At 46.0% G+C, this 25,154-nt stretch overlaps 1 protein-coding gene across 1 annotated transcript; it reads left to right on the forward strand.

Moving 5' to 3' along the window:
* The first annotated feature begins 91 nt into the window (after positions 1-91).
* Positions 92-21,512, forward strand: LOC133440391 (NACHT, LRR and PYD domains-containing protein 12-like). The gene is made up of 7 exons (XM_061717649.1): positions 92-155; positions 320-530; positions 5,607-7,389; positions 7,677-7,850; positions 19,297-19,470; positions 20,537-20,583; positions 20,714-21,512. The coding sequence occupies exons 1-7, from the start codon at positions 153-155 to the stop codon at positions 21,238-21,240; spliced, it is 2,919 nt and encodes a 972-aa protein (XP_061573633.1). The 5' UTR covers positions 92-152; the 3' UTR covers positions 21,241-21,512.
* Positions 21,513-25,154: the final 3,642 nt, after the last annotated feature.

A 25,154-nucleotide genomic window follows, 5' to 3' on the forward strand; every position in this document is an offset into this window, starting at 1 on the left:
TCATGGACCTTCAGCTGGTGTTTGTCTCTGTGTGGACAGACATGATGTGAGCTAATTCTTCCTGGTTCCTCCACAGAGTGGACCAGCAGAGCTCAGAGCCTCCCAGCGGTCCGTCTGTCCAGCAGCATCAGACACAGCTGGACTCCATATTTATGGTCTGTACACGAACAACAACTGCTTCTCCATATGTTCTGTTGATGTTTGTCTCCATGCTGGTCTCTGGAGACCAGTGGACTGTCAGTCTGTCCAACATGGTGGCCAAGATGTTTGTCTCTGTGGTTTCAGTCTGATTGTGTCCTTCATGTGGCCTCTGTTCCAGCTGCTGGAGGACAACATTGTCATGTTTGTGAAGAACGAGCTGAAGAAGATCCAGAGGGTTCTGAGTCCAGATTACCCAGAATCCCTAGAGCATCTGTTGGAGGGTGAGGATGAAGAGCAGAGGAGGAGCAGCAGAGATGCGTTTGTGAAGATCACAGTGAACTTCCTGAGGAGAATGAAGCAGGAGGAGCTGGCTGAGCGTCTGCAGAGCAGTAAGATAATTTCTATGAACATTTAAGCTGCTGGATAAATGACCCAGAATGCCTCAGGAAATGAACAACATTCACAGATCAGCCACAACATTTAGTTTAGTTTAGTTTATTTGCACATAAAAAAAAAAAAAAAACGCCAAAGCCTACCATGAGAAGAAATAAATTGAGGGCCGTAACGTCGCCCGGATCATCGTCACCGGGGCCCCGCCCTGGAGCCAGGCCTGGGGTTGGGGCTCGTAGGCGAGCGCCTGGTGGCCGGGTCTTTGCCCGTGGGACCCGGCCGAGCTCAGCCCGAAACGGCGACGTGGGTCCACCTTCCTGTAGGCCCACCACCCGCAGGAAGGACCGTGAGAGGCTGGTGCAATGTGGGCTGGGTAGCAGTCGTGGCGGGGTGCCTAGACGACCCAATCCCTGGACCAAAACCCTCGCAGTGGGAACATGGAATGTCACCTCGCTGGGGTGGAAGGAGCCGGAGCTTGTGCGTGAGGTTGAGAGATACCGGCTAGAGATAGTCGGGCTCACTTCCACACATAGATTGGGCTCTGGAACCCAGCTCCTTGAAAGGGGCTGGACCCTCCACTACTCTGGAGTTGCCCAGGGTGAGAGGCGGCGGGCTGGTGTGGGCTTGGTTATAGCCCCTCAGCTCAGTCAGCTCATGTGTTGGAGTTCACCCCGGTGAACGAGAGGGTCGCTTCCCTGCGCCTTCGGGTCGGGAAAAGGTCTCTCACTGTTGTTTGTGCCTACGGGCCGAACAGCAGTGCGGAGTACCCGGCCTTCTTGGAGTCCCTGGGAGGGGTACTTGATAGTGCTCCAACTGGGGACTCCATTGTTCTACTGGGGGACTTCAACGCTCACGTGGGCAATGACAGTGATACCTGGAGAGGCGTGATTGGGAGGAACAGCCTCCACGATCTGAACCCCGAGCAGTGTTTCGTTGTTGGACTTCGGTGCTAGTCACAGTTTGTCCATAACGAACACCACTTTCAAACATAAGGGTGTCCATCAATGCACGTGGCACCAGGACACCCTAGGCCGGAGGTCAATGATCGACTTTTTCATCTGACCTTTGGCCGCATGTCTTGGATACTCGGGTGAAGAGAGGGGCTGAGCTGTCAACTGATCACCACCTGGTGGTGAGTTGGATGCGCTGGCGGAGGAGGAGGTTGGACAGACCGGGCAGACCCAAACGGATTGTGAGGGTTTGTTGGGAACGTCTGGCTGAGCCCTTTGTCAGGGACATCTTCAACTTTCACCTCCGAGAGAGCTTCTCTCGGATCCCGGAGAGGCGGGGGACATCGAGTCCGAGTGGACCATGTTCTCTGCCTCCATTGTCAACGCGGCGGTTCGAAGTTGTGGACGCAAGGTCTCCGGTGCCTGTCGTGGCGGCAATCCTAGAACCCGGTGGTGGACACCGGAAGTAAAGGATGCCGTCAGACTGAAGGAGTCCTACCGGGCTATGTTGGCCTGTGGGACTCCTGACGCAGTAGATAGGTACCGGCAGGCCAAGCGAGCCGCAGCTCGGGCAGGTCGGCCTCGAGGAAATTCTGGAGGACCGTTCGGCACCTCAGAAGGGGGAAGCAGTACTCTGCTGGCACATTTACGGTGTGGGTGGGAAGCTGTTGACCTCGACTGGGGACATTGTCGGACGGTGGAAGGAATACGTCGAGGATCTCCTCAACCCGACTGACATGCCTTCCACTGAGGAAGCAGAGAGTGGGGACTCTGGAGTGTGCTCATCCATCACCCAAGCCGAGGTCACTGAGGTAGTTCGTAAGCTCCTCAGTGGCAGGGCACCGGGGGTGGATGAGATTCGCCCTGAGTACCTCAAGTCTCTGGATGTCGTAGGGCTGTCTTGGTTGACACGCCTCTGCGACATTGCATGGAGGAAAGGGACGGTACCGCTGGGGTGGCAAACCAGGGTGGTGGTCCCTCTGTTTAAAAAGGGGGACCGGAGAGTGTGCTCCAACTATAGGGGGATCACACTTCTCAGCCTCCCCGGGAAAGTCTAGGCCAGGGTACTGGAGAGGAGACTACGGCCGATAGTTGAACCTCGGATTCAGAAGGAACAATGCGGTTTTCGTCCCGGTCGTGGAACACTGGACCAGCTCTATACCCTCCGCAGGGTGCTCAAGGGTTCATGGGAATTTGCCCAACCAGTCTACATGTGTTTTGCGGATCTGGAGAAGGCATTTGACCGTGTCCCTCGTGCCATTCTGTGGGGGGTGCTGGGTGAGTACCCTCTATTAAGGGCTGTCCGGTCTCTATATGATCGGAGCAGGCGTTTGGTTTGCATTGCCGGCAGTAGATCAGACTTGTTCCCGGTGCATGTTGGACTCCGGCAAGGCTGCCCTTTGTCACCGGTCCTGTTCATAATTTTTATGGACAGGATTTTTAGGCGTAGCAAGGGGCCAGAGGGGATCCGGTTTGGGAACCACAGGATTTTATCTCTGCTTTTTGCGGATGATGTTGTCCTGTTGGCTTCATCGGACCGGGACTTTCAGCATGTGCTGGGGCGGTTTGAGGCCGAGTGCGACGCGGCAGGGATGAGAATAAGCACCTCCAAAACCGAGGCCATGGTTCTCCATCGGGAAAGGGTGGCATGCCTTCTCCGGGTGGGTGGAGAAGTCCTGCCTCAGGTGGAGGAGTTCAAGTATCTCGGGATCTTGTCCACGAGTGAGGGAACGATGGAGCGTGAGATTGACAGACGGATCGGTGCAGCGTCCGCAGGTATGCGGTCGATGTACTGGACCGTCGTGGTGAAGAGGGAGCTGAGTCGAAAGGCGAAGCTCTCGATTTACCGGTCAATCTACGCACCTACCCTCATCTATGGTCATGAACTTTGGGTAGTGACCGAAAGGACAAGATCGCGGATACAAGCGGCCGAGATGAGTTTCCTCCGCACGGTGGCTGGACGCTCCCTTGGAGATAGGGTGAGGAGTTCGGTCACACGGGAGGAGCTCGGAGTCGAGCCGCTGCTCCTGCACATTGAGAGGAGTCAGCTGAGGTGGCTTGGGCATCTGTACCAGATCCTCCTGGACGCCTCCCTAGGGAGGTGTTCCAGGCATGTCCCTCTGGGAGGAGACCCCGGGGAAGACCCAGGACACGCTGGAGAAACTATGTCTCTCGGCTGGCCTGGGAACTTCTCGGACTCCCCCCGGAAGTGCTGGAAGAAGTGCTGCGGTGAAGGAAGTCTGGGCATCCCTGCTGAGGCTGCTGCCCCGCGACCCGGGAACGGATAAGCAGAAGAAAATGTGTGCGATGTGAGTGATGAGATGAGTGAACCGCTAAAAGTTCAGACAAACAGTATGTAGAAAAAAAAGGAAACATAGGAAAATAAGGAGACAAAGGAAAATAAATTAAAGCTGCAAGCAGCGATGAACGGGCCCTCCCACCCTTGTGCACGTTCAGGCGTGCTGCAGTGGAAGCCCTTGTAGCCTATGACTTGCATGTAGATGTCTTCAGGCCTGGATATTTAAGAAAAAATCGGAAAAATCGGAAAAAAAACTATCACATATCGAACAATCAGAAGAAGGGGCGGGACTAATTTGCACCAATTAAGGTGAAGGAGTCAAAACCGAGTCTGATGACACCACCCACGACTCTGTATGTCATACCATTCAAAAGCTATGGCAGAAAATAGGATCCATCAAAAATCGACCAATCAGAAAAAGGGGCGGGGCTAATTCAGGCCAATGAAGGTCAAGTACTAATACCGAGTCAGATGACACCACCCACGACTCTTTATGTCAAACCATTCAAAAGTTATGGCAGAGAATAGGGACTATCAAATATTGACCAATCAGAAGAAGGGGCGGGGCTAACTTGCACCAATTAAGGTGAAGGAGTCAAAACCTTTTGGCGTCTATCGTCGCCACGGTAACGCTTTTGACTGAGAAAAGTAATGCCCATCGTCGCAGGATGGAGTTGCACATTTTGATGTATAACACACCTAGGTGCACGTTACGGTTCGGGCTCTGAAGCGGCTGAAAAAATGTCATAAATTTCGCCAAAATGACAACGATTAATTCAAAATGTTCAAAATGGCCGACTTCCTGTTCGGTTTTTGCCATGGCGCCAAGAGACTTTTCTTTAAGTTGCGACATGATACAGGTGTGTCCCGATTTTCGTGCATGTACGTAAAACCGTATTGTGGGGCTTGAGGCACAAAGTTTTCTAGGGGGCGCTGTTGAGCCATCTTGCCACGCCCATTAATGCAATCCATGAAATATCCAATTTTTCGCCAGGCCTGGCTTGCGTGCAAAATGTATTGACTTTTGGGGCACATTTAGGGGGGCAAAAAGGCCCTCCTTTTGTCAGAAGAAAGAATAAAGAATAAAGAATAAAAATTCCTACCGATACAATAGGGCCTTCGCACTCTCAGTGCTCGGGCCCTAATAAAATGTAACAGAAAAAATGTGCGGGAGGAACCAAAAAAACCCATAAGGGCTTGTCGAGTGGTCCTCCTATAATGAAACAAACAATATCTACAGAGATATGTAAAACATAGGACAACTAAGGAGAATAAGCTAAATTACTAGAAAAAACAAACACAGGAATCTCACATTTGTCCCCACATGGCACCACCCCCCCTAGAGTAGCACCTTTCCTGTACAGGTCAGCATAAATATGTTAAACCAACCAACAAGACAAGATAACTGGAAGATTTTAGTCCAGGTTTTCCTCTCCCAGGAATCCTGCTGAACTCCAGATTGTCTTGATGGTTCTACAGATTATTTTATCAGATCATCTTCTGGGGTTTTCAAATCCTAAACCTGGAGAATCCACTTCACAGACACCACAACAATATCAAGAACACAACAACCCACAAACCCACAACCCATCAGGGCTGTACTGCTAACATCCTGGTACTAGAAACTTCAGGACCCCCAGATGTTCTTGTCACTTCCATGTCCTGAATGTCAGAGGTGTTTTGATGGTAAAAGTGATTCTACTCAATATTGGACAACTCATCGTAACGCAAGAGTTGATCAGTGACGGTTCACATCCTGATTCTTTAGGGGAATTATGTTGAACTTTATAAACACTTATCACTTTCTTTTTTCCACTATTATTAAGGTACTTTTGCTCCACTTTGTAAAAAGCGGCTGAAGTCTAAGCTGAGGAAGAAGTACCAGTGTGTGTTTGAGGGGATTGTTAAAGCAGGAAACCCAACCCTTCTGAAGCAGATCTACACAGAGCTCTACATCACAAAGGGAGGGACTGGAGAGGTCAACGATGAACATGAAGTCAGACAGATTGAAGCAGCTTCCAGGAAACCAGACAGAGCAGAAATAACCATCAGACAGGAAGACATATTTAAACTCCCACCTGGAAGAGATGAACCAATCAGAACAGTGATGACGAAGGGAGTGGCCGGCATCGGGAAAACAGTCCTAACACAGAAGTTCACTCTGGACTGGGCTGAAGGCAAAGCCAACCAGGACATCCAGTTCCTGCTTCCATTCACCTTCAGAGAGCTGAATGTGCTGAAAGGGAGAAAGTTCAGCTTGGTGGAACTTGTTCATCACTTCTTCACTGAAACCAGAGAAATGTGCAGCTTTGAAGAGTTCCAGCTCGTGGTCATCTTTGATGGTCTGGATGAGTGTCGACTTCCTCTGGACTTCCACAACAATGAGGTCCTGACTGATGTTACAGAGTCCACCTCAGTGGATGTTCTGCTGACAAACCTCATCAGGGGGAACCTGCTTCCTTCTGCTCGCCTCTGGATCACCACACGACCAGCAGCAGCCAATCAGATCCCTCCTGAGTGTGTCTGCATGGTGACAGAGGTCAGAGGGTTCACTGACCCACAGAAGGAGGAATACTTCAGGAAGAGGTTCAGAGAAGAGGAGCAGACCAGGATCATCTCCCACATCAAGACATCACGAAGCCTCCACATCATGTGCCACATCCCAGTCTTCTGCTGGATCACTGCTACGGTCCTGGAGAAAGTTCTGGAAACCAGAGAGGGAGGGGGGCTGCCCAAGACCCTGACTGAGATGTACATCCACTTCCTGGTGGTCCAGGCCAAACTGAAGAGGGTCAAGTATGACGGAGGAATTGAGACGGATCCACACTGGAGTCCAGAGAGCAGGAAGATGGTGGAGTCTCTGGGAAAACTGGCTTTTGAGCAGCTGCAGAAAGGAAACCTGATCTTCTATGAACCAGACCTGAGAGAGTGTGGTATCGATGTCAGAGAGGCTTCAGTGTACTCAGGAGTGTTCACACAGATCTTTAGAGAGGAGAGCAGCCTGTACCAGGACCAGGTCTTCTGCTTCATCCATCTGAGTGTCCAGGAGTTTCTGGCTGCTCTTCATGTCCATCTGACCTTCATCAGCTCTGGAATCAACCTGCTGGAGAAACAAAGAAACACCTCCAGACGGTTTAAAAAAAGAGCAGAGACTGACCTCTATCAGAGTGTTGTGGACAAGGCCTTACAGAGTCCCAACGGACACCTGGACTTGTTCCTCCGCTTCCTCCTGGGTCTTTCACTGGAGACCAATCAGACTCTCCTACGAGGTCTGTTGGAATCAGAACAAAGAAGTTCAAAGAACAATCAGCACACAGTTGAATACATCAAGAAGAAGATCAGTGATGATCTGTCTGCAGAGAAAAGCATCAACCTGTTCCACTGTCTGAATGAACTGAACGCTGGTTCTCTGGTGGAGGAGGTCCAACGGTCCCTGAGGTCAGGACGTCTCTCCACAGATGAACTGTCTCCTGCTCAGTGGTCGGCTCTGGTCTTCATCTTACTGTCATCAGAAGAAGATCTGGAGGTGTTTGACCTGAAGAAATACTCAGTTTCAGAGGAGGTTCTACGGAGGCTGCTGCCGGTGGTCAAAGCCTCCAAGAAAGTTGTGTAAGGATAAACGCGTTTTAATTACAATCATATGTTGTGTTCTTGGAGGAAACCAGTTAAATGCCCTGTTTAACTAAGTTAAGGTTCATGTGGGACCAGTTCCCATCAATGATTCATCTGAGGAAACTTAACATGCAGAGAAGAGAAAATACAGCGATCGCTATGATCAATACTTATTGATTATTAGTTGAAATAATCAGCATTCATTGAGATTATATAATTTCTTTGTTAAATTACATAATCAACTTTTAAATAACCTCATAATTTCCCTTTAATCTCCTCTGCAGGTTGAGTGACTGTAATCTCTCAGAGGACATCTGTCCACTTCTGTCCTCAGTTCTCAGCTCTCAGTCCTCCAGTCTGACAGAACTGGACCTGAGTAACAACCACCTGGAGGATTCAGGACTGAAGAAGCTGTGTCCTGGACTGGAGAGTCCACACTGTCACCTGGAGTCTCTCAGGTCAGAATACATCAAGTGTTCAACTGTTGACCGTTAGAACTTTTTGCTTGTGTAATGTTGCGTTGTAGATAGGCCTCAAACAACGCATGTGAGCGGGAGACAGAAGTTCCAAAAATTGTTATTTATTAAATTAACCAAAAACCAAAAGCACTGCTTAGCAGGTTTAAACAAGCAAACACGAGAGCAGAGAAAAAAACAAACCTGAAACAAAGGGTGAAAACAGTACAGACCAGCATGGAGCAAGGGAAAGACAAAACCAGATATACAGAAGGGATAACGAGACACAGGTGCAGATGATCAAGGCAGATGGGAAACAGAAAGGTCAAACTCGAACTTAAACACAAAGACATGGGTTTCAAAATAAAACAGGAACTCAATAACCAAACTGTGGCAGTTTGGTTGTTTCATTAGATCCCCGTTAGCTTGCGGACGTTTCAGAGCAGTTTCTCTGGGGTCTCATCAGAATCATCAGCTGAATTACAACATTATCATTAATTAAAATACATAAACAAAATGCTCACAACTCAGAGACAACAGACACTAGGACACCTGCTAAAAGTAAAAAACAACATTAAAATCAGCACAATGGCATTATGACTACCGGTACATTTCCTCTTTTTAAAGTCAGGATTTACATTTTCTCATCACACTCAAACAAAATATTAAGAAAAATCAAATCCATAGCTAAGTTAAAAAAAAAATCTAACAATATTTTCAATTTTTCAACAACACAACAAATAAACAATCATGTGCTGTTCACATTTTAACACCCGCCACCCCCCTTTAGCAAAACTACACATACGAACACAAAAGAAATAGAGGAAAAGGAAACAGTGTCAACACAATAAACAGATTAATAGCTCAATTCTTAACAATCCATTATATTCTCCTGAGTAAACAAAAATAACTTTAGCTTCTTCTTAAAGCTTATCATATTATCTAATGTCCAGAGGTCTGGTAATTCACTCCACACCACCATCACTCTGTGATTCATTGCCTTCTGTTTTAAGTGAATATGTGAAGAGCAAAAACTTCCTGCAGTGTGTAATCACAGCTATACCTCTGCACTATTTGGTCAACTTGCCTGTTCCAGGACATTTGTCTCTCTACAACATCCTTAATACCTTCACTTCTGTCACTTGCTCTATCACTACATCATCCATAGTTAAGCATAGCACAGGGTTTTTTCTAAATAAATGTTTTAAACCTAAAACAATACACTTTCTCTTCACCTTATTCAGAAATCATCCATTTTTACGTTAATTTTAATTCCACCCTTTAAATCTCAGTTAATTCAGCAGGCCCATTTACCGATGTATAAACTGTCGAATCGTCAGCATACATTGCAATGGTGGCATGATTTAGAATAAACAGTAAATCCTTGATGAATATTGAAAATAAAAGCGGACCCAAAGAACTCCCTTGGGGAACCCCACAGCTCACGGCTCTCAGCTTAGAATCGCTACCATTAAAGTAAACAGTGCTTTTCCTATCAAACAAATAACTCTTACCACATGCAATAGCAGTTGATTCAAAACCATAGCAGCTTAATGTAGCACATGTAATCAGGCTACCATCAAGTTGGGGCTTGTGCAAATCTCGACTCAAGGAGCTGATTGAAGGACAATGAAACACTGAGACCAAGGTTTGAATTTAACTGCAGTATATTGTTAAAATGATTATACAAACATTACAAAAAGGACACAACATATAACATTGAGAAAAAAAGGCATTTCAAACAATTACTAGATTAGTCATTTCAAATACTAGTATTTAGAGTTGTCAAATGAGTAGTGCACTTTTACTTCAGTTCTCAACCACAGTCAAAGTCAGTCAAGCCAAGTCAGGAAAGTCCAAGTCAGGCTTGAGCCTGCCTTGGACCTGCTTATTGAGTTCTGGAACAAGGGTTCAAATCCTTCCTGCAGGTATTCAAGGTTCAGGGTTGGCTCGCCATCCAGTTAGATCAGTTCAAAGAAATTCAAAGCTTCCAATAAAGCCTGACCAATGCAGAGTGAAGCACCAAACACCACAGCAATAACCATCAATGATTCAGCACCTCAGCTGTGGGAACTAATCCAGGTGGTTTGCAGATTTCCTTCAAGGCTTGAGAGGAAATGTTTAGTGATGGTGGCAGCAACAGTGTGCCTGAGCAAATGAGTGTGTCTGGGCTGAGCAGGTGCTGCTCATTTATTGAGAGTGGAGGATGGTGCAGTGTGGAGCCTGCATCCATTGGCCCAGGGTTCAAAGGCCGTTTCCAGTGGGAGTGCCCAGGCAAAGGGTAGTGGGCGTGTCCACAGGTAACAAGATTCACTCCACACTTTTCACCAGGGTTACATTAACTTATTCAATAACACATTATGGTCATTATGGACCTAAAGAACATGTGGAGGAGAGTGGACCATACAACTCCAGTTCTTAGATCTTTACACTGGTTTCCTGTCTGTCCCAGAATAGATGTTAAATCCTGCTGCTGGTTTATGAATCTCTGAATGATTTTGGATCAAAATACATCTCTGATCTCCTGGTCCATGATGAACCAACCAGAACCCTCACGTCGTCAGGGACACGCCTACTATTTGTACCCAGAGATAAAACCAAACATGATGAGTCAGCGTTCAGCTTTTGCTCCTCACCTGAAGAACAAACTCCTAGAATGCATCAAGGATGCTGAAACTCTCTATAGACTTAAAGAGCATATTGCAGGTTGGAGACCCCTGTGAATCAATGTGTAGGAAAATAATGTAGGAACTGAATTTTCATTGAAATACGTATAAATATATACTACAGTGACCTCTGGAGTTGTTTTTGTGAGAGTATTTTACTTCCGCATCTGAAAAAGCTGAACCGGAAGTGACGTAGCGGGAGGGAGCGCGGTGAATTTCAACAATAGGAAAAAATAATGGATCTTAATGTTAGTTGTGACACTGAAGAGGTTGTGAATGTGTATTCACACCAATATGACGGGCCACAGCCTTATAATTACGAACCCGCCTTGTCCTAACTGGACGTGAGCGTCCGACTATCGCGTCGCACTGCGTGGCATCGGACGCGCTCTGTCCACACTGAAACCGTTATGGGCCCCCACGTTCTTTTTGATTGACAGCTGAAACTCGCTTTTTAAAAGGCTGATTTTGCCGGTCTGCCCGGCACCGAGGACAGGCCCCGGAGCTTTGGCCGTTTGTTGGCCGGGGCCCTCCTCCGGACCCCCTCCTCCCGCCCTGGGTGGGGGGTTTTGGGACATCTGGAATCTGTCCCTTGAGGGGGGGGTTCTGTCATGGTTTCCCAGTGTAGTTTTTTAGTTTTACTCACTCCCCTGTTTTTCCAGATCCTGCCACCCTAATCAGCCAGAGATCCACTCATTCCCTTCACCTGTGCTTCCCCACCCAGCTCAACACATGGTTTCCCTCATCAGCAGTTCCCCTCATATACCGGCCCATTTCCACCTTCTAGTTTGCCAGATTGTCGTGTGTTTTTGCCTCGCTTTCCAGCCTGCATATCCTGTTTTGTTTCTGCCTGCCTGTCTTTGAGCCTGCCTGATTCTTGGGGTATGGATTTTTGCCTGTCCGTTTTTGGTTTTGTTTGCCTGATCTGCCTGTCTGCCCGGTTTTGACCCCTGCCTGCCTTGGACCCGAATAAAGCCTCTTGGACTCTGATTCTGCCTGGTGTTGTGCATGTGGGTTCTCTGTCCTGTCTGAGCCGTGACAGTACAATCTGGCCAAGACTGAACCCAGCCAACATGGACCTACCACGTAAGGAAGAGGATTTGTGGGATTTTTTTTATGGGGACCAAGTGGCGTTCTACCACCGTACGGTGAAGGGGACAGGGACATGCCCCCAGTTCCGGCCTGTTGCTGTTCCCGAGGTGGTCCCAGACCCACCCCAGTCCCTTCCCCCTTTCTGGGGAACACGCCTGGCTCTGGGTGGGCCCAGGAGCCTGCAGGCTCAGGGGAGGCAACGACGAAGGCGTCAGCCCCAGCCCCAGCTTGCTCCGGCTCCTGCTCCTGCTCCGGCTCCTGTTCCAGCTCCAGCTCCTGCTCCGGCTCCTGTTCCGGCCCCCCGCATCCTGTCTGCTCCTGTTCCGGCCCCCCGCATCCTGTCTGCTCCTGTTCCGGCCCCCCGCATCCTGTCTGCTCCTGTTCCGGCCCCCCGCATCCTGTCTGCTCCTGTTCCGGCCCCCCGCATCCTGTCTGCTCCAGCTCCTGCTCCGGCTCCTGCTCCAGCTCCTGCTCCAGCTCCTGTTCCGGCTCCCCGCATCCTGTCTGCTCCTGTCCCGGCCCCCCGCATCCTGTCTGCTCCTGTTCCGGCCCCCCGCATCCTGTCTGCTCCTGTTCCGGCCCCCCGCATCCTGTCTGCCCCTGTTCCGGCCCCCCGCATCCTGTCTGCCCCGGTTCCGGCCCCCCGCATCCTGTCTGCCCCGGTTCCGGCCCCCCGCATCCTGTCTGCCCCGGTTCCGGCCCCCCGCCTCCTGTCTGCCCCGGTTCCAGCCCCCCGCCTCCTGTCTGCCCCGGTTCCGGCCCCCCGCCTCCTGTCAGCCCCGGTTCCGGCTCCCCGCCTCCTGTCAGCCCCGACTCCGGCTCCCCGCCTCCTGTCAGCCCCGACTCTTGTTCCTGAGGCGGTCCCGCAGCCAGTCTCCGTTCCTGAGGCGGCCCTGCCGGTCTCTGTTCTGGAGGTGGTCTCTGTTCCCCTTCCTGAGGCGATCCTGGATGGATCTGCCGCAGTCCCAGACCGACCCCCTGACCAGTCTGCCGCAGTCCCAGACCGACCCCCTGACCAGTCTGCCGCAGTCCCAGACCGACCCCCTGACCAGTCTGCCGCAGTCCCAGACCGACCCCCTGACCAGCCTGCCAAGCCCCGAGACCGACCCCCTGACCAGCCTGCCAAGCCCCGAGACCGACCCCCTGACCAGCCTGCAAAGCCCCGAGACCGACCCCCTGACCAGCCTGCCAAGCCCCCAGACCGACCCCCTGACCAGCCTGCCAAGCCCCCAGACCGACCCCCTGACCAGCCTGCCAAGCCCCCAGACCGACCCCCTGACCAGCCTGCCAAGCCCCGAGACCGACCCCCGGATCCGCCTGTTACGCCCCAAGGGCGACCCCCCGAACTGCCTCACCGGTCTGCCCGGCACCGAGGACGGGCCCCGGAGCTTTGGCCGTTTGTTGGCCGGGGCCCTCCTCCGGACCCCCTCCTCCCGCCCTGGGTGGGGGGTTTTGGGACATCTGGAATCTGTCTCTTGAGGGGGGGGTTCTGTCATGGTTTCCCAGTGTAGTTTTTTAGTTTTACTCACTCCCCTGTTTTTCCAGATCCTGCCACCCTAATTAGCCAGAGATCCACTAATTCCCTTCACCTGTGCTTCCCCACCCAGCTCCACACCTGGTTTCCCTCATCAGCAGTTCCCCTCATATACCGGCCCATTTCCACCTTCTAGTTTGCCAGATTGTCGTGTGTTTTTGCCTCGCTTTCCAGCCTGCATATCCTGTTTTGTTTCTGCCTGCCTGTCTTTGAGCCTGCCTGATTCTTGGGGTATGGATTTTTGCCTGTCCGTTTTTGGTTTTGTTTGCCTGATCTGCCTGTCTGCCCGGTTTTGACCCCTGCCTGCCTTGGACCCGAATAAAGCCTCTTGGACTCTGATTCTGCCTGGTGTTGTGCATGTGGGTTCTCTGTCCTGTCTGAGCCGTGACAGATTTATGGTTCCGCGTTACACCAAGGCAGACCCTACGGCGTAGGGTACGCGCTGCGCCGCTCGCAACCAGTATGGACAGTGCAATAAAAAATAAAGCAATGGAATTGTTTTTGACGCTGAAGCTCGCTCGCGTCGCATGCAGTGAGGACACGGTGTTATTAGGCGTACAACAGACCAGGGTCAGGAGAAATAATAGTCGGAGGAAAGAGATTGAGTTGTGGTGCGAGGAGATTCAGATTCAGAAAAACTTTATTTATCCCATGGGGCAATTTTCATCGGGAGGACCCGATGTCCTGACAGGTTGGAGTTTGTGCAACCAGCACAAACACAATAATTTACCATGACGATGATGATAAATAAATGCAATGTAAATGGCTTACACTTATATAGCGCTTTCTAGCTGTACTCCTACAGCCCCAAAGCGCTTTACACTGCAAACATTCACCCACACACGCACGCACACATTCACACACCAGGAGCTGCCATATACAACGGCGCTGGCCTGACAACCGGGAGCAACCGGGGGATTCAGTGTCTTGCCCAAGGACACTTTGGTGGACACAGGCGGAACTAGGGTTCGAACCACTGACCTTCAGGTTCATGGGCAAACGCTCTACCAACTGAGCCACCTTCCCTCTTGTGTATAACTGTATAACTATCGAAAACAGACCAACTCACTAGACACGACCGCTCAGCCTCACTACTACCTACGACTGCGCAGTAAGATGGGGCAGAGCTGTGGAGACCGTCTCCCTCCTGCTACGTCATATGACACGGTGTTCGAAAAAAAAAAAACGGTTTTAGGAGCTTTACTAAAGTCAGCCACTTTTTCCTCTGAATACGTGCCCTTATGTCTTGTAAAACATATTAAATCCTACATTAACTTCTCACATAGTCATTTTCACATAAGGTCAGGTATAATTTTTGAAAAAACCCTAACCTGCAATTTGCTCTTTAAGTCAAGTTGAAAACCTTTTTTATTGACTTATGTCTGTCTGTCTTTAATTACTGCTTTTAAATTCATAAATCATTAATTCATTTTTTTAAATCTTTTTATTTTAAGCCCTTTGAGTTGTCTTGTACATGAAATCTTATACACAAACTTTCCTAAGTAACCCTATCATTTCTCTTTAATCTCCTCTGCAGGTTGAGTGACTGTAATCTCTCAGAGGACATCTGTCCACTTCTGTCCTCAGTTCTCAGCTCTCAGTCCTCCAGTCTGACAGAACTGGACCTGAGTAACAACCACCTGGAGGATTCAGGACTGAAGGAGCTGTGTCCTGGACTGGAGAGTCCACACTGTCACCTGGAGTCTCTCAGGTCAGAATCCATCAAGTGTTCAACTGTTGACCGTTAGAACTGTTTGTTTGGTTGTTTTATTCGATCCCCGTTAACTGCTGACGTTTCAGAGCAGTTTCTCTGGGCTCTCATCAGAATCATCAGCCGAATTACAACATTATAATGAATTAAAATACGTAAACATACATGCTCACAACTCAGAGACAACAGACACTAGGACACCTGCTCAAAGTAAAAAAACAACAACATTATAATCAGCATAATGGCATTATGACCTACATTCCTTCTTTTTAAAGTCAGGATTTAGATTTTCTCATCACACTCTCAAACAAAATATTAAGAGAAATCAAATCAATAGCTCAATTTAAAAAGAATATTTTTTTCCCCTTTTTCAACAACACAACAACTTTCTGGACAGTGTGAGATACATGTAGAACAAATAATCATGTGCTGTTCACATTTTAACACCCCCCACCCCCTTCAGCAGAACTACACACACAAACACAAAAGAAATAGAGGAAAAGGAAACAGTGTCAACACAATGAACAGATTAATAGCTTAATTCTTAACAGTCCATTTTATTCTCCTGAGTAAATGATGAACCAACCAGAACCCTCAGGTCGTCAGGGACACGCCTACTTTCTATACTCAGAGTTAAAACCAAACATGATGAGTCAGCGTTCAGTTTTTGCTCCTCACCTGTGGAACAAACTCCCAGAATGCATCAGGGATGCTGAAACTCTATAGCCTTAAGTCAAGTTGAAAACCTTTTTATTTACTTATGTCTGTCTGTATTTAATTACTGCTTTTAAATTCTTAAATATTTTATTCATTTTTTTTAAATCTTTTTATTTTAAGCACTTTGATTTGTTTGTACATGAAATGTTATACACAGACTTTCCTAAATAACCTCATGATCTCTCTGTAATCTCCTCTGCAGGTTGAGTGGTTGTAAACTCTCAGGGAACATCTGTGCAGATCTGTCCTCAGTTCTCAGCTCTCAGTCCTCCAGTCTGACAGAACTGGACCTGAGTAACAACCACCTGCATGATTCAGGTCTGAAGAAGCTGTGTCCTGGACTGGAGAGTCCACACTGTCACCTGGAGTCTCTCAGGTCAGAATCCACCAAGTGTTCAACTGTTGACCGTTACAACTGTTTGTTTGGTTGTTTCATTAGATCCCCGTTAGCTGCTGACCTTTCACAGCAGTTTCTCTGGGGTCTCATCAGAAACATCAGCTGAGTTACAACATTATCATAAATTAAAATACATAAACATAAATGCTCACAACTCAGAGACAACAGACACTAGGACACCTGCTCAAAGTAAAAATAAAAACATTATAATCAGCACAATGGCATTATGACTACATTTCCTCTTTTTAAAGTCAGGATATACATTTTCTCATCACACTCTCAAACAAGATATTAAGAAAAATCAAATCCATAGCTAATCAGAATCCTCAGCTGAATTACAACATTATCATGAAGTGGGGTGGATAGGACCCAGATGCAGGAGACCAGGAGACAGGAGTTCCAAATATAGTGATTTATTTAACAAAAAGTGCTGCTGAGCTGGATCCAAAAACCAAAATATGAACGTGACAAACCTGACCAGAAACATGGAGGGATGAAACAGTACGGACTAGCAGGCAGCAAAGGAAAGACAAGACCAGATATACAGAAGGGTTGACAAGACACAGGTGCAGACAATCAGGGCAGATGGGAACAAGGGAAGTCAAGACAGAACTGAAACCCAAAGACACGGGTTTCAAAATAAAACAGGAACTAAATAACCAAACCATGACATTAATTAAAATACATAAACATACATCTTCACAACTCAAAGAAAACAGAAGCTAGGACAACTGCTTAAAGTACAAAAAAACCCCATTATAATCAGCACAATGGCATTATGACTCTATGTTCCCTCTTTTTAAAGTCAGGATTTACATTTCTCATCACACTCTCAAACACAATATTAATAAAAATCAAATCAATCGCTCAAGTTAAAAAATGACCTGCTGATGTCCGACTCGACCAATTATTGTTGTGTGAAAAATATGATAATCTTCTGCTAAATGATTCTGATTTTTTAGTCATAACTACTTTATTGATTAGACTCATCAGTGAATATTGCCTCCTACATTCTCCACTTAACCAGGATGGATGGGGATTTATTATACTTCCACTGGTCTGATTAAGAAGCTGAATGACTCAGTCAGCTGCTTTGTTCTGATTTACCTGCAGCCTGGCCGGGTTACGTTTGGTTGTACTGGACCAAATCACGGAGCAATAATCTACATTTGCAAGACCGATGCAAGTATCACCTGTTTAATCAAATCATTAGGCAAAAACTTCCTGCAGTGTTTAATCACAGCTATACCTTTACCTATTCTCTACACTATTTGGTCAACTGGTCTATTCCAGGACATTTGATTCTCTACAACATCCCATAATACCTTCACTTCTGTTACTTGCTCTATTAAACATCACCCATAGTTAAGCATAACACAGGGTCATTTCTTAATAAATATTTTGAACCTAAAACAATACACTTTCTCTTCACCTTATTCAGAACTCATTTGTTTCTTATCATCCATTTTCATGTTAATTTTAATTCCACTCTTTAAATCTCAGTTAAATCAGTAGGCACCTTTGCTGATGTATAAACTGTTGAATCTTCAGCATACATTGCAATGGTGGGATGATTTAGAATAAATAGTAAATCATTGATGAATATTGAAAATAAAAGCGGACCCAAAGAACTCCCTTGGGGAACCCCACAGCTCACGGCTCTCAGCTTGGAATCGCTACCATTAAAGTAAACAGTGCTTTTCCTATCAGACAAATAACTCTTACCACATGCAGTAGCAGTTGACTCAAAACCATAGCAGCATAAGTTATTCAATAACACATTATGGTGAAGAACATCAAATGCTGCCCTCATATCCAACAATACAATACCAACAATTTTTTGTCATCCATTTCAAGCAACCAATCATCCGTCATTTGAGCAAGTGTTGTAGCTCTAGTGGCCTTTCTTGTATGAATGTTGATATTCTGAATTTAACCCATTTTTTTTTTTAAACGTACAACGTCCTGAAACTAAATGACTGTTTTGATGTGTTCCAGTCAGGTTTCCGTCCACATCACAGCACTGAGACAGCTCTAGTAAAGGTCCTTAATGATATCCACTCCAATAGTGGCACCATTTCAGTCTTAGTCTCCCTGGATCTCATGGCTGCATTCAACACAATCAACAAGAACATCTTGATAGACAGGTTGAAGAACTGGGTGGGACTTTCTAGCACAGCACTGACCTGGTTTCAGTCCTATGTAAAAGACAAATACTATTTTGTGACTTTAAGTAACTACAAATCAGAGCTAACACAAATAATTAGTCAAAAAAGGGAGTCCAAGGCACTCTTCTTGTGGAAAAATATTAAAAAGCCTTTATTGGAACATGGCTAATAAGTAAGTTTCCACAAGAAGAGTGCCTTGGACTCCCTTTTTTGACTAGATATTGTTTTTTTCCCCAACACCAAAGAGCACCTTCAAGATTTTTTCTGAACAATTCCCTGAGCACTTCAGATTTTCTCTTCACTTGATAACACAAATAATGTTTGGAGTACTTAAGGTTCAATTCTGGGTCTCTTTTGTTTAATATTTACATGCTATCACTTGCTCAAATTATGAAAAAGAACAAAGTGTGAGACCATGACTATGCAGATGACACCCCAATCTAAACACCCCAAACCAATTAAACACCCCAATCTATATAAGCATCTCACTTAGAGACTGTAAACCAATTAAACATTTTATCAAATGCATTGATTGCATTAAAAAGTGGATGTGCCACGATTTAATTCAGTTAATTGAAGATTAAAACAGAAATAATCGTGTTTGGAAACAAGTAAATAAGATTAAACATCGGCATTCAGCTTCAAGTAGTGAAGCTAAAAAAAAAAAAACAACCCAGAAATCCGGGAGTAGTTCTGGACCATACAACTCCAGTTCTAAGATCTTTATACTGGTTTCCTTTCTGTCCCATAATAGATGTTAAAATCTTGCTGCTGGTTTATGAATCTCTGAATGATTTCAGATCAAAATACATCTCTGATCTCCTGGTCCATGATGAACCAATCAGAACCCTCAGGTCGTCAGGGACACGCCTACTTTCTATACTCAGAGTTAAAACCAAACATGATGAGTCAGCGTTCAGCTTTTGCTCCTCACCTGTGGAACAAACTCCCAGAATGCATCAGGGATGCTGAAACTCTATAGCCTTAAGTCAAGTTGAAAACCTTTTTATTTACTTATGTCGTCTGTCTTTAATTACTGCTTTAAAATTCTTAAATTTGTATTCATTTTTTAAAATCTTTTTATTTTAATCCCTTTGAGTTGTCTTGTACATGAAATGTTATACACTAAATAACCTCATCATTTCTCTTTAATCTCCTCTGCAGGTTAAGTGACTGTAACCTCTCAGAGGACATCTGTGCATATCTGTCCTCAGTTCTCAGCTCTCAGTCCTCCAGTCTGACAGAACTGGACCTGAGTAACAACCACCTGCAGGATTCAGGACTGAAGAAGCTGTGTCCTGGACTGGAGAGTCCACACTGTCGCCTGGAGTCTCTCAGGTCAGAATCCACCAAGTGTTCAACTGTTGACCGTTAGAACTGTGGTTGATATTGAAGGATTGTTGATGGGTTTCTGCTGATCCCCTGACTTTTCCTTCACCGCCATCATCAGGTGAACACAGAGTCAGCTTTAGTCTCAGAGCAGTTCTCTCAGAGTCTCTGCATGTGTGTTGTGTTGTGTGTCTGCAGGCTGTCAGGCTGTCTGATCTCAGAGGAAGGCTGTGCTTCTCTGGTCTCAGCTCTGAGCTCCAACCCCTCCCACCTGAGAGAGCTGGACCTGAGCTACAACCATCCAGGAGAGTCAGCAGTGAAGCTTTTGTCTGCTGGACTGGAGGATCCCCGCTGGAGACTGGACACTCTCAGGTATGAAGACAGAAGGACATCAATGTGCTGGACTCTTCATTGTGATGTTGTGAACATCATCTTTGTGGCTTTCTGGATTTTGTTGTGGCAATTTTTATTGATTACACAGAGTTAAATACAGATACCTGCACCAGGCATGTGGATGCTAGTCCTCTTAGAGGAAGGTACACATTACAAAAGAGATGTGACCATTTCATCTGCATTTACATGTTTTATATCCCCCTCTTCTCATCCTGTTCCTTGCAGCTGTTGGCCTTTTGTTACAAATCATATAATGTCTGAATTTTTTCCATGACACTTTGAACAGAGATCTTTGAGCAGATGGAGCTGCTGCAGCTCATCTGGTGCTGCAGCAGAGCTGATAGATGCATTTCACAACTCTGAGCCATTCTTGACCCAGTAAACATCCCAGAACCACAGCAGTGTGGTTTTTAGGCCTACCACAGCACAATAACAGCTGCACGTTCTCTCATCCATGACACGGTGTCCTCCTGCTCCTGATTCACCAAAGATGAAATCAGATGAAAAAAATGTGTTCAAACTGTGCTGGAACGTGACGACCATAGGACAGGACTTCAGAGATGCTGCATTCAAGTGCATCTGTCCAAGTGTTGGACTGTTCCTTCATCAGTGTGTGAGAGCCATGTAATGTCCATGTTTGCTGAAAGAGACTGTGCTGGTCTGACCCCCCTCCTCCTTTCAGGGTGGAGCCTGCTGGACAACAATGGATGACACCAGGTCTGAGGAAGTGTAAGTGTGTTTTTATTTCATTTACACATTCAACCATCTTCACACTGACACATCACACATTCATGAGTCCATCAATGATCAATGACAGATCAATAATAGCTGTAGCTGGGTTGTTTGTTCTCTCCATCAGATTCCTGTCAACTCACCATCGACACAAACACAGTCAACAACAACATCCAACTGTCTGACAACAACAAGAAGATGATGTATGTGAAGGAGTATCAGTCATATCCTGATCATCCAGACAGGTTTGATATCTGGGATCAGCTGCTGTGTAGAGAAGTTCTGACAGGTCGCTGTTACTGGGAGGTCCAGACGAGAGGAAAAGTTTCTGTATCAGTGAGTTACAGAAGAATCAGCAGGAAAGGAAACTCTATAGACTGTAGGTTTGGAAGGAACGATCAGTCCTGGAGTCTGGACTGTTCTTATGATGGTCAGTACTATGTCCGTCACAATAACAGAGTAACATCTTCCTCCTCCTCTTCCTCAGTCTCTGACAGAGTAGCAGTGTATGTGGACGTTCCTGCTGGAACTCTGTCCTTCTACAGCATCTCCTCTGACGGACTGATCCACCTCCACACCTTCAACACCACATTCACTGAACCTCTCTATCCTGGGTTCAGGTTCTGGCCTGATTCTTCAGTGTTTCTGTGTTGAGTTCAGTCTCAAGAGTCTCCTCCTGTCAGAGAAACTGTCTCTGTTGGACAGATAGTTGAGTCTGTACATGTCTGTCTCTGTTTCCATCAGAACACCTGAATCACATGTTGGTGAAACTGAATGATTACTTGGAAACTTCTTCCTCTTCCAGTCCTTTAAAGGTGGAAGCTGCTGTTATTCCAGGATCCACATGTTGTTCTTCTGTCTGTTTCCAGTCAGAGCTTCACAGTGAACAGCAGCATGTTGTTTCTCTGCAGCTCAGTTCAGCTGAGATCATTCACTTCTTGTCAGCTGCAGGTAGTTTGCTGCACATGTGACCAACTGTGATGTCAGAGAGGAATCACTGAGCTGCAATCAGACAAGATGAAGTTACAACCTGCTGACAGATCTGAGCACAAGGTTGCTGTGCAGCCATGGTTCACCCTGGTCTTTATTCTCACCCACTTCCTGTTACAACCAGGACGTCACTGGACTGTCAGGTCTCTGAAATGGTAAAGAGTTTGTTTGTATGCAAGTTTATTGTATGGATAAAAGATCCATCCATTATCTAGAACTGCTTTTTCATGTTCAGGGTTCCAGGGGTCGGCCTGGTCGATTTCACACTGTACTACAATGATTTGTATGTACACTTGTCAGTAGAAGGAGAAATAAACAAGAATATCATGCTCATATGGTTCTTATATGGACTGTAGAAGAAGAAACAGAAAACCCCTCCATGATGTCACTCGTAGGTTTTCTGAATAGGGGTTTTAAGGCCTTGTCTTCCTCGTACTATGCTCGTACTTTAGCTTGTTCCAATTTTCAAATGATCACTTCTGGAACATTTTAGTAGCAAATCATGAACATCTTCAAATCAAGTCCTATTACTGCGAAATTAAGCACCATAACACTTTTAGCAAATCATGAAGTCCCACATCTGTAGAAATGATCAGGTATAAAAAATAATCAGATATTCAAAATCCCCACATTTGTTCTAATAATCAATTATGTAGCACTGGTCTGAAGGTTTTCATGACAGGGTGGTTGATTTAAGAACATCCAGCCACCAGTGGGGGCTCCTGCACTTGATCCCGCTGAGAGCTGCTTATCGTGTGGTAGAAGAAGAGAGACAATGATGAGAAGCTGGATGATGTGGATGAAGCTGTTATATTACTTTGTGACATGAATCTGATGTTTGGGGTTCAGTGTGCGTCCGGAAAAACGTGAGTTATATTGTTTATTGGAAGCACTTCTTTGTTGTTATATTTTATAAATCTGCTGGAGAGTATTTCCAGCAGATTTATTTACTTCGCTAATCGTTCAAAAGTCATTTATATTATGTTATCTGAATTTCACTGACTGTTTTCTTTGTTTCCAGTTAAATTTGATAGTATCTCATTCATATTATCTCTGTATATGATGTTCATGCTAATAACATTATTATTTGGATTGTGTGCTATGGTTAAACATATGTTTATTGCTTTCTATTATTCTTTGGTTTATTCCAGAACCACACACACACACCACATCTGTATGTGCACTCTCTAGACTGGATTAAAGCACTGTAAAGGAAATTGACCGCTTCCCATCTCTTCATTTAAGTCCTGACACGCGCTTCACGATTAAAATACAGAGAAAGCCAGTGTACAACTGTTAATCATTAAGCCTCCAAAACATATGGTCCTTGGAGCCGGATAAGGTCATTACGAAGTGATAATGGCTTATGTTCCCCCAAGTGAAGATGAACGTCCATGCAGACGAATGCAACAACCAAGACTGATGGAAGATTATCAACAGGCTTCAGTTACCCTGCAGGAACCCCCGCTGTGATAGAGGAGACTGAATGGAGGTATAGAGAGGAATTTGCAGAGATGACACCCCTCACCTAGCGCCACGGTCAGAATCACCTGAGCTCGTGGAGACATCTCCCAGTCACATTGGAGCACCTGTGTATGTGGGTAGGCCACAGCCGTATCAGGGCCCACCTGCAATGATGTATGTGCTGCAGCAAGAGAACCGGAGGCTGCAGCTGATGGTGATGGACATGAGACGTCAGATGGACAGTAGTGGTGCAGCCCCTCCCAGTTTAATCTCCACTGCTGCACCATCCACATGAGAGGCCGACTCCTACCGGAGGAGAGGACACCAGGCCCCTCCATCCCAACCTCCCATGCTCCCTTCACCACCGGGAACACGTCATCCACAGCCCGGAGACCAGTAAAGGCAGCCTCTGTCACCACCATCCTTGCAGGCCACACCGCACTTCAGCAAGGGAGCACCGCCCGCAGCAAAACACAATTAAGTTTAGACAGGAGTTAGTACCAAGGTCACATGTTCACATTGTAAATGTTCATCAATGTCAATATAAAAACAATTTCTCAGAATCAGTTGTATAATATCCAAATATGTGTGCTCTTTATCTAGAAACCCCCAAAACAATTATAATACATTAAAAGGTTTGAAATGTTATCTTTTTTAATAATTATTAGAAAAGACAAGATCCACAGCAATAGTACATTAAATTAATGAGACGAAGAAAAAATACTGTGGTTTAATGAATGAATATTAATGACCGTGTGTGTGTGTGTGTGTGTGTGTGTGTGTGTGTGTGTGTGTGTGTGTGTGTGTGTGTGTGTGTGTGTGTGTGTGTGTGTGTGTGTGTGTGTGTGTGTGTGTGTGTTCGTGAGAAACAAAGAGAGAATCTTTTTGAGTTTTTCAAACCACTTTTATTTACTCAAAAACGTGTCCGACAAAAACTTTCAGTACAAACAAAAACAATACAAAACCAATAAATTTCAACTCAGAATATTTCCAGAGCAGCATGCTGCCCTCCACTGAACACAGCACCTTGTCAACACACCACATGTCATTAAACTCCTTTATGTTGTTAGTCAGACAGTAGAAATTAAAATCAGTCCTGAGTCTGACTTTCAACATCCGACAAAAAAATTAATCCAACATCAGTATCCACTAGGGGTGTAACGGTATTTGTATTCGTCCCGTCCCGTCACGGTACGGGCGTCACGGTTCGGTACATGCAGTCATACGGCGAATACGTCTGAGTTAAAAAAAAAAAAATTAATCATCGTTTTTTTTCCCCTTATAAATATCAAAAGTCACGTTCCATTACAGACCTAAATGTGTGCTAGTCTGTGCATATCAATAAATATATTTGCAATTCATATATCATCATAAATTGTAGGCTATAATAACGATAAAATGTTCTAATTCTTAATTTACAACTGCCCTGAACGCATCGGGGCCGTGAGCCAACGCGGATTGGGTGTAAAGCCTGATTTATGGTTCTGCGTTAAATCGACGCAGAGCATACGCCATAGGGTACGGCGCAGTCTACGGCGAGGTTATGCGGCGACGCGCAACCTTCGCCGTAGGCGCTGCGTTTACCATAAATCAGCCTTAACAGTCACAGCAAATTTGCCGTGAAGGAGATTAGCGCTAAAGTTTAAAAGAGGACTAAATTTGTACAAAGTTTTGAATGTTACCCCGTTTTCCACGTTACCTGGATTATTTTGGGTTATGGAAGAGTCAACTACCGTTGGTGAGTCAGTGTAACCTTCTTAAATAATTTATTTACCAGAATGTTGTGGTAGCTTTGACCACCTGCCTATTTTAATGAGCTTTGTGTTGTTGTCAACTAGACTAGAGTCTATTCTCTGTTATAGAGCTCAGAAATGATGTTACAGGCCGCTGTGTCTATATCTATCTAAATAGATTGTGTCATTTTAGACCAGTAATGTTTACTTCGTATTTAAGATGGAACTGAGTCAGTCCGTGACTATCTGAGTTTTCTGTCAGGCCGGTGTGTGTGTGTGTGTGTGTGTGTGTGTGTGTGTGTGTGTGTGTGTGTGTGACTTTACTCTGCTTTCTGCAGCATAGGCCTATATGCTTGGCTCAATAAAAGTGAGCATAAATGT

Source organism: Cololabis saira, chromosome 3 (assembly GCF_033807715.1).
Source record: "Cololabis saira isolate AMF1-May2022 chromosome 3, fColSai1.1, whole genome shotgun sequence".
Taxonomy (NCBI): Eukaryota; Metazoa; Chordata; class Actinopteri; order Beloniformes; family Belonidae; genus Cololabis; species Cololabis saira.

What these genes read in the sequence shown, in the direction of transcription:
- LOC133440391 (XM_061717649.1), top strand. An exon ending in GGCTGAGCGTCTGCAGAGCA is followed by an intron (nt 531 to 5,606) that starts GTAAGATAATTT and finishes ACTATTATTAAG; the next exon opens with GTACTTTTGCTCCACTTTGT. An exon ending in TGTCGCCTGGAGTCTCTCAG is followed by an intron (nt 19,471 to 20,536) that starts GTCAGAATCCAC and finishes TCCTCCTTTCAG; the next exon opens with GGTGGAGCCTGCTGGACAAC.